This window comes from Trichoderma asperellum, chromosome 2 (assembly GCF_020647865.1).
Source record: "Trichoderma asperellum chromosome 2, complete sequence".
NCBI lineage: Eukaryota > Fungi > Ascomycota > Sordariomycetes > Hypocreales > Hypocreaceae > Trichoderma > Trichoderma asperellum.
In genome coordinates this window covers 2731170-2744319 of record NC_089416.1, presented here as the reverse complement: position 1 = coordinate 2744319, position 13150 = coordinate 2731170, and the positions used below count along the sequence as shown (strand labels likewise).

Here is a 13150-nt window from a genome sequence, read left to right as displayed (position 1 = left end):
CGAGTGCAGTCGAATCGTGTCGGCAGAAGGGGTTTAACGTAAATCAACGTATGCCAACATTCAATTGACCATAGAACGTCTCCAATAAACCCCATACCCTCATCTCCTCATCCCCATTGCGTCCCACGCCGTTATAGCTCTGAATGGAAAGGTTCCGTCTCGTGCGGGGCCGGATCCGGCAACACTCCAGACTAAAAGTGGGATTCCGATGTGGGCCTGCCGGGCGCGCCCTTTACGCCAGACACGGCCAAGAGCCGACATCGGATGACTCTACTCACCTTGAATTATTAATCATCTTGAAAGCAGAAGATCTTTGTCGACGTGCGAAATCCGACGCGCGGTGTGTCAAAATGCGTCAAGTAAGCAGGGCACTTTTGAACAAATGCTCAAATGAGGTTTGTCTGTTGGACCTTGCTTACATGGTGCGATTCATGGCATCATTTTTCCTATTGCTTGTGAAGAAAAAGCCGATAAATAGCGTCTGTGGAATCGGAATTGGCTTCCGCGTAAAATGCAGGGGTCACCGGCTATTGGCCTCGGCATGTTCCCGCGTAGACCCATCTATATTTTGCCATTGGGCATCCGACTCGGCTGGTGGTCGTTGGGTGTTGCCATCGGCATAACATAATGTGACTGACTAGTGCTTCGCCTGGTATCAGCTCTCGCCGTGCCCGTCTCCAGATTGCCCATATTCTGGATAGCGTAGCCATTTTTTATCCCCGGTTTTCTTGTTGGTTCTCGTTCCCCGTATACTGAGATTCCTAGCTTTATATCCTGTTCCAGCTGGCCGCTCCACTGCTAGGCTGATCTATGTAAATATTAGTTAAGGGGCAGCTAAGAATTTTTTTTTTTTCTTTTGGCCGAGTTGATAATGTGGCCCACTCCCTCCGTCTTAGTGATAACACTGCAAATCAATAAATCCCCCCTTCCCAGCAACCTAAGAGGCGAAAAAGAAAAGAGAAACAAAGAAAAAAAAAAGGTATTGTCGTTTAAATAAGCTTGAGTAGTCTGCTCTGGCTCAGCTTTGACATGCTACATTTCTCTCAGAGATAAAGGCTTCTATAGATATAGTGGCGCCGCTTGCAACCTACCACTGATTCATTGATTTCGGCCAACGGGCGAGAAAATGGCGGTGGATATGGAGAAAACATTGTCATCGGTCGAAACCGGTGAAGACCGTCACTCGTCTGGGAGAGAGTCCCCCATCTTAGAATCAATCAGGGGAGTTCGGACAAATCGGACAAATCGAACTCGGAGTCGCAGCCAGCACTCTGGCACCTCGAGCAGATTCATTTACGATGACGACACTTGGAACCTCGAGCGTGCCGCAACGGCGACTGTCGAAACAGAGATTGAGCGTGCTGCTCGTGAGCCAATCACTTACACCAGATCTGGAGCTAGCATGAGCAGCGTGGCCTCCAGGCCTCCGGAATATGAAGTTTACTTTGAGGAAAACGATCCTGCGAATCCGCAGAACTGGTCCTTGCTTTATCGAGCCTGGACAATTGGAGTTGTCTCTTTCGCAACCTGGCTTGTGGTCCTATACAGCACCAGCTACACGGCTTTTATACCGGGGCTGATGGAAGAATTCGGTGCCTCAGAAACGGTCGCCACGCTGGGTGTAACAACCTATCTCTTAGGTCTTGCTGTTGGGAGCTTGATTCTGGCGCCATTGAGTGAGGTATACGGTCGACAGCCTGTGTATATTGTTTGCATGACTATCTGGGCCATCCTCATCATCCCATGTGCTATTGGGCCTTCTCTAACGACCCTCATCGTTGTTCGTTTCTTTGGGTAAGTGCATGCAACTTTGAGGAACCAACAAGTTTCAGAGCTAACAACATGTGTTGCAGAGCCCTCTTTGGCGCTGTCATGATCTCGAATAGCCCGGGTACAGTTGTCGACATCAGCAACCCCGAATATCTCTCTCTTGGAATATCTGTCTATAGCGTTGCTCCGCTCAACGGCCCTGTTCTGGGACCTCTGATCGGTGGTTTTATCTTTCAGTACAAGGGATGGAGATGGACCAATTGGGTGAGCCTTATTATCGCGGGCGCAACCATCCTCGCAATTCTTACACTGAGGGAGACGTACCCCCCAGCCATTCTCAAGAAAAAGGCGGCCCAACTTCGAAAGGAAAAGGACGACCCTCGATATTGGTGCCAGTACGATCAAAAGATCTCGACGCTGAATCTTCTCAAGATTAACATGAGTCGTCCCTTTGTGTTGGCTGCTACCGAGCCGATTTTATGGTTCATGAACTTTTGGTAAGTGTTCTTCCACGCAACTCACATATCGTGGTACCATATCATGATCTAACCGCGAAGCAGGATTTCTCTCATTTATGGCATTCTGTACCTTTGCTTCGTCGCTTATCCCATTGTATTCACTGAGCATCGTGGATGGGGATATGGGCTTTCAGGACTGTCGTTCCTCGGAATTGGCTGCGGCATCATCATTGCCATTTCTTTTGAACCAGTGATTAGAGGATTTATCAATAGGCAGCCTCGCGATCCGGTGACAGGGAGAGTTCTCCCAGAGGCCGCAGCTCTGATGATGGGCCTGGGAGCCATTTTAACCAGCATTGGTCAACTCGGATTCTCTTGGACCTGCTTGCCCACGCATATCCACTGGATTGCACCCATTATTTTTGGAATACCCTTTGGCGCTGGTAACACGCTCTGCTTCATCTACGGCAACAACTACTTGGCCGGCGCATACAGCATCTATGCAGCCAGTGCGCTTGCTAGCAATGCCGTCTTCCGGAGTATTGTTGGAGGAACTCTGCCTTTGGCTGGGCCTAAGATGTACGCAACATTGTCGCCGCAGTGGGCGGGAACCCTGCTCGGCTTGCTTGAAGTGATCTGCATCCCAATTCCGTTCATCTTCTGGCGATATGGCGGCAAGATTCGCGCCAAGAGCAGAGTCATTCAGCAATTACAAAATGAGCTGGACGAAATGGAGCGAAAAAGAGCTAGGAATGACGAGAGGCGCGAGAGGCGGGCAAGACGTGAGGCGGAGAATGCTGAACGACGCGCGGGTGACGATGATCTCAGCACCGACGATGAAACAGATAGCGAAGATGGCGTATCTGAAAGACGCGAAAGCGTGCCTCACACCGCTGAGGAGAAAAAGGAAGCGACTGCCACAGTGAAGAACGAGTGAAGGAGTAATAGAACAAAGAAAAAAGGGAAAAAAGGGACGAAAGGGACGAGAGGCGATCAGCAGCGATGCGTTACGTCAGCGATGTGTTTTCAAAAGCCGTGATATTTCACCATATGATGGATATACCCAACCCCGTATATGATTATACCTAGTTTATTGTAATTTTTTATATAGTTTCGCATAATATTAAATTTAGTTCATCTAAGAACCAAGACACTCCGTCAACCATCAGCCATGCTCTGCTCTTTGGGGAGCGCCCCTTGACCCCACCTTGACCCCGCCAACACCGAAGCTTCACCGCGGTGAGAAATTTCGACCGCAGCCCTGCTAGTCAAGTTGAGTCACCCATAAGCTGTCGCAAAGCAAACCTTACCTTCGCACCAAAAATCTCCATCCAGAGCGCACAACGCAGCCCTTCACCTTTGCGCTTGGTCAACAAGATGTCTCACAAGGGCAAGAACAGCGCCAGCTCGGCAAAGGGCAAAAAACCGGCAAAATCCAACGCCGAGAGCAAGGGCGAGGATGTCCTGCAGGCAGTGGTGCGTGCAAGCGATCAACCATCGCGGGGTTCTGTCCGCATCTAGCAGCTAACCATGGCGTTTCCGCTACGATACAGGTCCTCGCAGACTCTTTCCAAGACCGATTCAAGCCCTTCACGGTAGAGAAGCCAAGAGTAAGCAGATCTAGGCTGACTTGAAGCCATAGCGGCCAGCTGATTCGGACAACTGTAGTGTCTTCTACCATTGGCAAACACCCCTCTCATCGAATATACCCTCGAGTTCCTGGCCATGAATGGCGTTCAGGAAGTCTACATCTACTGCGGCGCACACACAAATCAGGTCGAAGAATATATCGGCCGCTCTAAGTGGGCGTCCTCGTCAAAACTGTCGCCCTTTTCGGTGCTCCAGTTTGTTCGAGTAGCCGATGCTCGGTCCGTTGGCGACGTTCTCCGAGATATGGACAAGCGGTCATTGGTGGACGGCGATTTCCTCCTAGTGCACGGCGACGTCGTGTCGAATCTCATTCTGGATGACGCCCTCGCAGCGCACCGAAAACGAAGAGAAGCCAGTGCCGCAAACATCATGACCATGATTCTACACAGCGGTGGACCTGAGGAGCACAGAACGAAGACCAATGGAATTACTCCCGTTTTTGTGGTGGACACCAAGACCCAGCGCTGTCTTCATTACGACGAGATGAACCCGCTACAGAGCGACCACTACCTTTCAATGGACCCTGCCATTGCCGAGGAGCTGTCGACTGAGTTTGAGATTCGAGCCGATTTGATAGATGCTCAGATCGACATCTGCACTCCCGAAGTGCTAGCTCTCTGGTCAGAAAGTTTCGACTATGAGCTTCCCAGGAGAAATTTCCTGCACGGAGTACTGAAAGATTGGGAACTTAATGGCAAGATGATCTACGCAGAGATCTTCGAAGACGGCTATGCTGCCCGAGCAAGCAACCTGCAGATGTACGACTCCATCAGCAGAGATATTCTTGGTCGATGGACTTTTCCTTTCATCCCCGAAAACAACGTCTTCCTAAAACAGACCTTTAAAAAGCACATCAACAATGTCATTATCGAGACTGGAGCTTCTCACGCTCACGATGCGAAGCTCCAAAACTCTGTCATTGGAACCAACACCAGCATTGGCTCTGGAAGCAAAATCACCAACAGCATTATCGGTACCGGTTGCAAGATTGGTTCCAATGTTACGCTAGACAACTCCTTCATCTGGAACAACACCACCGTGGGAGATGGAACAACCATATCAAAATCCATCTTGGCGGGCGACGTAGTCGTCGGCAAGGGCTGCTCAATACCCACCGGATCACTCATCTCCTACTGCGTCCAAATCAGCGACAACATCTCCTTTTCCACAGCCACGGTGCTATCGACCGTCACCTCCACAGGCAAGCAGGTCACAAAGGACATCAACCTCCTCGGCCCCAACAGCAACGCAGCCCCCTTCTTCGACCCCGAGGACGACGAGCTCGATGACGAAGATCCCTCAAGACTCCAGAAGTCTCTCATCTACTCCCTCACAAACTTCAACCTGTCCACTTCATCCATCTCGACCTTCAACTCCGACGACGAGTCTGATGACGACAATGACAGCAACTTCCTCTCCGCAGACGCCGCGCATTCATCCAGATCGCGCCTCTCGTCCTTTGCGTCCGACGACTCCGCCGGCAAGATGTCCTTCCACGCCGACGCCGTCCACGGCCTTCTTGATGCTCTACGTGCCGACTCAGGGGACTTTGACTCCGCCAAGCTGGAGTTTATGGGTCTACGTCTAGCCAACAATGCCTCCGACGCCATGATGCGAAAGGCCGTCGCCACAGCCTTCACCCGTCGCGCCGTGGAGCTGGTCACCCCCGAGCACGGCGGCCTCGACGCCAGCAAGGCTGCGGAGAGGGCTTTCACCGCCTGCAAGGGCGCCTCCAAGTTCGTCAACGAAGTCGGCGTCGGCGGCGGCGAGCCTGAGCAGATTGAGTTTATCCTTTCCCTGCAGCGGGCCCTGCAGCACTACTCCAAGGGCCAGGAGCAGCAGACCAAGAGCTCCACGCTTCTGCCGGCTATGTTGCAGCAGCTGTATGCCCTGGATATCTTGGAAGAAGAGGGAATTCTGGGCTGGTGGGAAGATGCCCGTGCGGTGGATGGGGAGTCCATGGCTGCCTTGAAGGAGAAGTGCAAAGTGCTCGTGGAGTGGCTAGAAAACGCAGAGGAAGAAGACGATGATGATGATGATAGCGATGATGACAGTGACTAGATAAAGCAAATAAAAGTTATGTAGGACACAAATCAAAATGAAATGAAGTAAAATTAGATTTAAAAAAAAGAAAAAAAAAAGCAATTTACATGATCAATAAAAACTTCAACCAGGTAGTGAGGTTTAACCCCAAGCGTGGGTATCATTCATTACATTTACTTCGTACCTAAACAAGCTTGATCCGAGGATACCTGAAGGAAAATGAAATTCGCTCTCCCATGTTCCATTTCAAGATGCCATATGCCTAATACGCCATTTCGCCCTAATTTCGCCAAAATGCTCCCTGGGTGCGTTTTCAGTGATGGAACTATTGGTCCACCTACCATACGTACAACGCAAAAACATTAGATAACAAAAGAGAAAGTGAGAGAAAGGACAAAGTATTTGCCTCCCCCTCGGCTTCCTTTGGACAATCTTCTCCAGCTCATCCGGCCCCCAAAAAAAGTCGGTATGCTATACTGATATTGCTTGCCAATATTACTGTAGCAGCGCCGTCATCCTATTTCTAATAGTAACTCTGTAGATCTGAGCCGCCGGATGGCTGTCCGCCCATCGGCCGGCCTCGGCCAAATGAACTTGAGCCGGCGGCATCTTGACCTTTCGGGTCAACATCGTCTAAAGAGCGGTAGCCGTGGCCGCGGTTACGACCACCTCGTCCGCCGCCCCTAGCAGCGCGATGGCCGCGGGAGTTGCCACCTTTGTTTCGTCCCCTGCCAGAGTGGAAACCTCTGGTCTCGTTTCGGCCGCCGTACTGCGCCGGGGCCTTGCCTGGGTACTCATCATCTGCAGGACGTTTACGCTTAGACGATTTGTTAACAAACAAGCTTTGATATTCATCCTCTTTAGGGTCTTCAGGCTCGATGCGCAGAATCACTTTTTCTCCGACTGTGGTCTCGAATGTAAAGCGTTCTTCAATCGGTAGAGGCTGCCAGCTGGTGATTTTCCCTGCATCCACGGGGCGTGCGCCTTTCTTAAGGGCAAGCACCACGAGCGGTACGGGATTATCAGTGTGGAACTTGGCAGTATGCGGTACGGGGCGCACCGAAGCAGCCCAGATGGAGTTGTCATAACAGGCGGTGCCAGTCACTTCCCACAACATCTTGCTTCCCATGCCGCCAACCTTCTCCAGTATACTTGCCGGACATGGCCGAGGGCAAATAAGAATGTTGTTGGCATGGAACTTGAGGTCGTTATTTGATATGCCAGCGGGAATCTGCGCCAGCTTCAGAAGCTTCTTAATATCATCGGCACCAATCATGTAGCTGGTGAAGAAAACTGTCTTCTTAATCAAAAGTTTGGACTTGGAGGGAGGACAGTCTTTGATTATGGTTTCGTTATGCTGGTTGATCATGTGTTGAATTTCGGCAACTTCAACAACTGGGTTAAGAAGCCTCAAAGCATCATACACCTGAACAACATCGGCAGTTATAGTCCCTCGAGTTGGCATTGCCACCTGGCGCCGGTTGTATTCCGCGAAAAAGTCTCGAAATCCCTTTGTGTGTTTCGGCCGGTCTTCGTACACTTTGATCTCAGCAGCGTCCCGGTATGTCTCCATGAGCGCCTCAAAGAACAACTGCTTGAAGTGCATCGTGTTCTGGAAGTTTTGGTTGGAAGGGCTCACTCTGGGCTTCAAGCAGACCATGTCGAAATCGAGCTCCTTGCTTGCCACCATCCTCTTGATTAACTCGCCGAACCCATGTTCAGAACGGCCTGTCAAGAGCACGCAGAGAGCGTCCTGCTGCTTCGAACTCAGCCTGACAAGATCGGTGACCTTCTCATTCCACCACCCTTCCCATGCACGCTCCTCTTCTCTTTCAACCCCATCGCCGGTTGCAGAGAGAATCCTGTTGTCGTGCCACCATCCACCACTAGTGAATGCTTCTTGAGTCGCGAGCAATCCTATCGTCGGCCCAGTCCACAGTGCTGGATTCGGCATGGGGGTTTTAAACACTGAATATTCACCAAGTCAGCGTCGTAATGCAACCAAATTGGGTGGGAAGCTAGCAAAGAGGAAAAGAGCAACGCACATGTGTTGTCGAAATCGTAGACATGAAGAACTCGGACCTTGTCGACCGCTGTATGCACCAATTAGCTCGCCGAAAACTCCCTAGTCAATGCATCTCGGCGTATTTCCTGATGTCAAACATAAGCACATGCAGGCTGACGAACCTGGAAGCTGCTTCGATAAAACGGACCATCGCCCAAGTGCCGTGACCGTGAACTGCGAATTTCTGGTAGCGCCATGGTATGCGCTGTATGCCGACGCCATGGCGCTCAATCGAGGGACGGGCAGGCTGCGAAGACGAGCAGCGATCGTCGCAGTGCTCCGCGTGTGGAAAATAGACGGCGTTTGCTCGGGGGGAGACAAAGTCGTGAAGCAGGAATTTTGGGCCCGCAGGTGGTTGTCGCGGGTCAAGTTGGGCTCCATGACGAAATCCACCGCGATGCGTTTTCTTATATAGGCGCTTGTTGGCCGCCGGCAGCTCCTGGCCCTACTGAAGGGCACCAGCTTCAGCGGGCTGTGCACTGAAGCGTCAGCAGCTATACGGCAGCGGCTTCTTTGTGGCCCTGTCAGACCTACCCTACATCCATAGGTTGCCGTTTTTTTCCCCCTACCAATTCATGCCGAGGATCTGGAATCTGGAAAGCGATTGGAGTTTTGAGTGCTTAGAGTTTGGTTCTCGAGTCTTATGTCTGATGTGAGATTATCTCATCAACTCTGCTGCTCTTTTAGCCGCCGAGGCTGTAAGCTGATAGCGACCGTGCAGTGATGAGGTGGCGAGAGCGTTGAGACTTCCACCCGCTCTATTTGTATGAAAGCGGTAGAGTTCAAATCCTGGCGCCAGGCTTGGTCTGAGTTTAGAGTTACGTTTCGATCTTACCCGCAAGGAAACAATCGACATCTCCACGGCTCCTCCATGGCATCTCCAGCTAGTGCCGCCGTGCGTTTCCTGGCTGGCTCCAAGAAGGCGCCTCAGGGCATTCTGCAGCTGCGACTGCACGTGAAGCCTGGAGCCAGCAAGAACAGAGAGGGCATTCAGGCTGTTACTGAAGAGGCGATTGAGCTTTGTGTTGCAGCCCAGGCAAAGGATGGCGAGGCCAACCAAGCCGTGATGGAAGTTCTCAGCGACGCCTTGAATATCCCAAAGTCGAAGCTGAGTTTAGTGCAGGGCGCAAGATCAAGAGACAAGACTGTGGTTGTGCAGGAGATTAAGGGCGATGGGCCTGCCTATGCTACTACAATCCTTGAGCTGCTTCATAAGGCTAGCTCAGAGACTTGATCTGATAATCATTGTTGGCGCGATTTTGGTTCTGGCACTTTTCATAGCAGCAGTCGCTGGCTAAATCACTCTCGCCGGTGACTCAATTGCTGTGCTTCCCCGCCATCGTTATCGGTATCCAATGCTGGCTCTGCTTCAACATGGCAATGTTATTCTTATTTAAGGGACAGGGGAACCAACTACCTGATCGCAGAAGCAGGCGACCCACGAATATACATTTAAAAATAAATAAATATCGATTAGCAATTTACTGCCATGTCTAAGAAGACCTTTACCATTAAGGCGCTCCAACTCGAAGATGTGCCTGAAGCGGCTCAACTCAGCAGCGATGCTTTCCTAGACGATCGCCAAACTCAGATGAAAGCTCTTGGCCGGAATCCCTTCGACATGAAGAAATATCACACGGAAAGCCTCCCACAGATGCTGAAATCGCCTCGATGCGTGGTATTGAAAGCCGTTGACGATGAAACCGGAGAGTTTGCGGGCTTCTGCAATTGGGGGCTTATTGGGTTCTCACCCGACGAGATGCCAGTGTTGGAAGGCAGGATTCAGCCTCTCGAAAAGCCGATCACAGCTTCAACACAGCAGTCGGAGAAAGACCAATCCGAGAAGGACGAGCCAGCTTCAGCTGAGCAAAGGGCGCCAGAAGCAGAGGATGAACCACAGGATGATCCTATTAAGCGGCTCGAGACTCTTACAAGCGGCGACTTGGACGCATGGCAAAAGGAGGTGATGCCTGAAGGCACCAAATGTCTCATTGTCATTGGACTTTCTGTCTCACCAAAATTTCAGAGGCGAGGCATTGGCTCTGCGCTTCTACGCTGGGGAACGAGCATCTGCGATCAAAAGGGTGTTTTCGCATGGGTTCATTCGTCGGAGCCTGCGTGGAGGATATACGAGAAGGCAGGATTCCAGGTGATCCGCTCTCTGGATGTGGATTTGGACGAATACGCCCCGTGCCCTCCTCCAAACGAGGGTCCTGATGCTAAATGGGGCCATTATGTCTTCCGATACATGAAGTATTTTGGCGCCAAAAATTGAAAGGCATCATCTGATAGGCGTAGCATTCCACGGCGTCTAAATATATCTTTTGAATCCTAATTATCTGGCATGTAGCGGTACAAAATATCTACGTCTACCTATGTAGGTAGCTTTGTATATCTGCTTTGCATATAAGCATCTGCATACATCTGAGAGACCAAATCAAAAGCATCAAGCCTCAATGCGTTTACTGGATATGGCATGGATCGGCAAAACGCGGGGAAAAGGGATTTTGCGAGTGACGGTAGCTCAGATGCCGAACGAGCACCAGACGAAAGACATATAGTGGAGGAGTATTTCGTAAATACCTAGTGCCACGTACTATTTCTGTGCTCTGTCTGTAATTTCGAGGGATTCTAAAAATATCTGCAGCTGACTGCCCCCTGGAGACGATGAGAGACATTGTCAGATGCGTGCAGATCAGGCCAAACAAATGCCATAGCTGTGATGGCCAAAGAAGCTCATTCTGGTTAGCTGCTGCTTCTGCGGCTGACATTTGCTTGATCGGGGGTTGAGTTTAGGTTCGAGGCAAAGAATGAGATGCCACTAAGAGCCACCTAAGCTTCCAAGCCGAGACGTGTGTGTTGCTCTATTCACGGCAGCATGCTACATAGATATGTACGCAAAGTTGCATGCCTCTGAACTGGCCTCTGCGTCATGTCTCAGCATAGATGGCTGAAATTGCCTATTTTTAGAGCATCTCAACGGCGTGCAAGCACAATTCCCCCTCCATGTGCCATGCATTGAAATATACAAGCTGCGCGTGGTGGTGTTGATGTTGATCGATAGTAGTAGCACTACCTGCAGCGCTTCTTGCAAGCCAGGCTTTGCCCGCAGAAGTAGTGGTACCTGTGCACGCAGTAATTGAGACGAAAGAGCTGATCCCTGAGAGGTAATCCTGCGGATAGCCGGACCGCCGAGCCTAACCATCGCATGCCACCGTGCGGGTGATGGCCCGGGCTCATGTAGCGGTACCAGCCGTCGCGGCCACTCGCATCCAGACGGTTGGAGATACTATCACAGCCCATGATGATGATGCCTTGTTTCACGTCAAGTTGCCAGTTTGCCCATGCTAGTGCAGATGCCGTCCGTGGCTGTCTGGTACCGTAGCCACGGGGCCCAATTACAATTCAAGTCGTAGATCGGGACCAGGAGTCGGCGACGTGGTGATGGCAAGGCCACTAATACAGGCCGCGTGCTGCAAGGGAGGCAAAGCAAGGCCTGATAGAGGCCATTTAGAATGGTAATTGCGCTTGCAAACGCGATAGTGAAGCGAGGTAGCCCCGGCCTTTCTATTCGTTGCTGGGTTTGGCGTGCCAGCCGATGTGCAGAGGATGACCCGATCGACGCGGATAGGTGCAATCGCCGCTTGGGTGTTCAGCCCCCCGCGAAGCAGCCATCGTGGGATTCGCCATTGGCACACATCGCGGCTGAGAAAATAATGGTGTCTTGTTAGCACGAGCACTACTGTACCACTGCTAGTAGTAGTGCTGCTACGCCGCGCTCGTCCTAGTTGTTATTCTTGCTTGAAGCGGTAGGCGCCCATAAAAGCAGAGATGCCCCCTTGTACTTGCATATATTGCGCTTTTCCGCCCCCAGAACAATAACAACGGTCTCCCTTCTTCACCTGCTTCCCTGCATGTGTGGTGTTCAGGTGGACATGGGGCAACGCAGATGAGTGTAGGCACGGTCCGGAGTGCTACGACGAGGTGCTACGTTTGTGCTGCTTCGCATCAATATTGCTATTGGACGGCACATGTGTATGCCCCCCCGACCAGCTTCCTCGGCATCCTTATGATGAAACGAATTGAATGAGTGCTCTACATGGAGTACATGTACAGCTACGGGGAGGACCCATTTTACATCGTATCTATATAGATGCCAAGTACGGAGCAATTGCCATATGAAGAGCTCATCTCTGCAGCGAGACCATCGCATACACCATCGTATACTTGGATCGTATAGGGGCTAATTGATAGGCTAAAAGCTGCTAGCAGCTTACGGACGGCCACGATGGCCTGGCATTAGTGCTTGCACCAACATTGATACCGCTAGCAGCAGAATGCAAGAGGACAGACAAGCATGAGTAAAATTCCGTCAGGTTGACTCAGATCACATTGGCGTGTTCTTCCCGTGGTCCAAGACGAGCATAGTCCGCGGAGGCGGCATAACGCTAAAGCACGAGGTGCATTCACATATCGGACAAAGTACTAACATACCTGCCTCTTGATACGGGGTAGCATTGGCGGTTCCTATCCGAACACTTACATGACCGGCTTGCTACGGTTGTGGCTCGCGTGTGCTGTGCTGCTGCTGCGGTGGTTGCCACCTTGACGCCATGTCGAAGACTGTAGGTTCGCCGCATATGAACATTGCAACTCGGTGTGGTTAGCATCCTACCACTATTGTGCTGTTGTCCCAAACAGAAAAAGGAAGAAAAGAATAGAAAACAGCCACGGGGGCTAATAAAAGAACCGGATACGTCGTGTCATCATCTACCGGGCCAGCCTTGGCAAGCAAATGAAAGACTGCCTGGCAAGCTCATGGCATAGCACATTAGTCCAAGTAGATATGGCTAGCTGAAAAGGCCAGTTCAAATTGGCACGGGGAACACTATTGGCTGACTCTGGCTAAATGAGACGAAAAAGAAAAGAACTGCTAATTTGATACTGGACGCTAACACACGCACCCACGAAAAAAAAAAAAAAGACGAAAAAGAAAAACGAATAACCAAAAAATCCTGCCCCTGGTTCTCCTGACTGACTGGCTTCCAATGTCTATCAAATCGCTAGTATCGTGGTAGCAGCAGGACTAACACAGAGTAGGCGGGCGGGTACTGTGTGAAGGAGGATGCGCCACACGGTCCTAGCGCCCTGCAGTGCCGTAGGA

At 51.1% G+C, this 13150-nt stretch overlaps 5 protein-coding genes across 7 annotated transcripts; 4 read left to right on the top strand and 1 right to left on the bottom strand.

Annotated features, from left to right (window-relative positions):
• The first annotated feature begins 638 nt into the window (after positions 1-638).
• On the top strand, positions 639-3346 carry TrAFT101_003227 (uncharacterized protein). Its single transcript, XM_024901766.2, has 3 exons — positions 639-1794; positions 1854-2267; positions 2331-3346. Exons 1-3 carry the CDS (start codon positions 1127-1129, stop codon positions 3163-3165), a joined length of 1917 nt encoding a protein of 638 aa, XP_024764359.1. The 5' UTR covers positions 639-1126; the 3' UTR covers positions 3166-3346.
• Positions 3347-3533: 187 nt separating this feature from the next.
• On the top strand, positions 3534-5976 carry TrAFT101_003226 (uncharacterized protein). The gene is made up of 3 exons (XM_024909546.2): positions 3534-3704; positions 3782-3838; positions 3897-5976. Exons 1-3 carry the CDS (start codon positions 3606-3608, stop codon positions 5937-5939), a joined length of 2199 nt encoding a protein of 732 aa, XP_024764358.2. The 5' UTR covers positions 3534-3605; the 3' UTR covers positions 5940-5976.
• A 43-nt stretch (positions 5977-6019) lies between these two features.
• Positions 6020-9354, bottom strand: TrAFT101_003225 (uncharacterized protein). Of its 3 annotated transcripts, XM_066126825.1 has the most exons (4): positions 8521-9354; positions 8109-8458; positions 7967-8014; positions 6020-7889 (listed from the first exon to the last, which is right to left on the bottom strand). In XM_066126825.1, exons 1-4 carry the CDS (start codon positions 8529-8531, stop codon positions 6445-6447), a joined length of 1854 nt encoding a protein of 617 aa, XP_065982931.1. In that variant the 5' UTR covers positions 8532-9354; the 3' UTR covers positions 6020-6444. The 3 variants fall into 3 exon arrangements, with proteins under 3 accessions (XP_065982931.1, XP_024764357.2, XP_065982932.1); XM_024899316.2 differs by having other exon boundaries at positions 8109-9354; XM_066126824.1 differs by lacking the exons at positions 8109-8458; positions 8521-9354 and having other exon boundaries at positions 7967-8092.
• On the top strand, positions 8753-9220 carry TrAFT101_003224 (uncharacterized protein; the record flags this gene model as incomplete). The annotated part of the gene is made up of 1 exon (XM_024899431.2): positions 8753-9220. The coding sequence occupies one exon, from the start codon at positions 8753-8755 to the stop codon at positions 9218-9220; it is 468 nt and encodes a 155-aa protein (XP_024764356.2).
• A 121-nt stretch (positions 9355-9475) lies between the features above and the next one.
• TrAFT101_003223 (uncharacterized protein) lies at positions 9476-10261 on the top strand (the record flags this gene model as incomplete). The annotated part of the gene is made up of 1 exon (XM_024899409.2): positions 9476-10261. The coding sequence occupies one exon, from the start codon at positions 9476-9478 to the stop codon at positions 10259-10261; it is 786 nt and encodes a 261-aa protein (XP_024764355.2).
• Between the last annotated feature and the right edge of the window lie 2889 nt (positions 10262-13150).

Bases quoted from the DNA above. Each gene is read 5' to 3' on its own strand.
- TrAFT101_003226 (XM_024909546.2), top strand. From the start codon at position 3,606: ATGTCTCACAAGGGCAAGAACAGCGCCAGCTCGGCAAAGGGCAAAAAA. The intron at 3,705-3,781 runs GTGCGTGCAAGC...GCTACGATACAG, and splicing joins AGGATGTCCTGCAGGCAGTG to GTCCTCGCAGACTCTTTCCA. The intron at 3,839-3,896 runs GTAAGCAGATCT...GGACAACTGTAG, and splicing joins TCACGGTAGAGAAGCCAAGA to TGTCTTCTACCATTGGCAAA.
- TrAFT101_003227 (XM_024901766.2), top strand. From the start codon at position 1,127: ATGGCGGTGGATATGGAGAAAACATTGTCATCGGTCGAAACCGGTGAA. The intron at 1,795-1,853 runs GTAAGTGCATGC...CATGTGTTGCAG, and splicing joins ATCGTTGTTCGTTTCTTTGG to AGCCCTCTTTGGCGCTGTCA. The intron at 2,268-2,330 runs GTAAGTGTTCTT...ACCGCGAAGCAG, and splicing joins TTATGGTTCATGAACTTTTG to GATTTCTCTCATTTATGGCA.
- TrAFT101_003225 (XM_066126825.1), bottom strand. The intron at 8,015-8,108 runs GTTCGTCAGCCT...TGGTGCATACAG, and splicing joins TTTATCGAAGCAGCTTCCAG to CGGTCGACAAGGTCCGAGTT. The intron at 7,890-7,966 runs GTGCGTTGCTCT...GTGAATATTCAG, and splicing joins CTACGATTTCGACAACACAT to TGTTTAAAACCCCCATGCCG.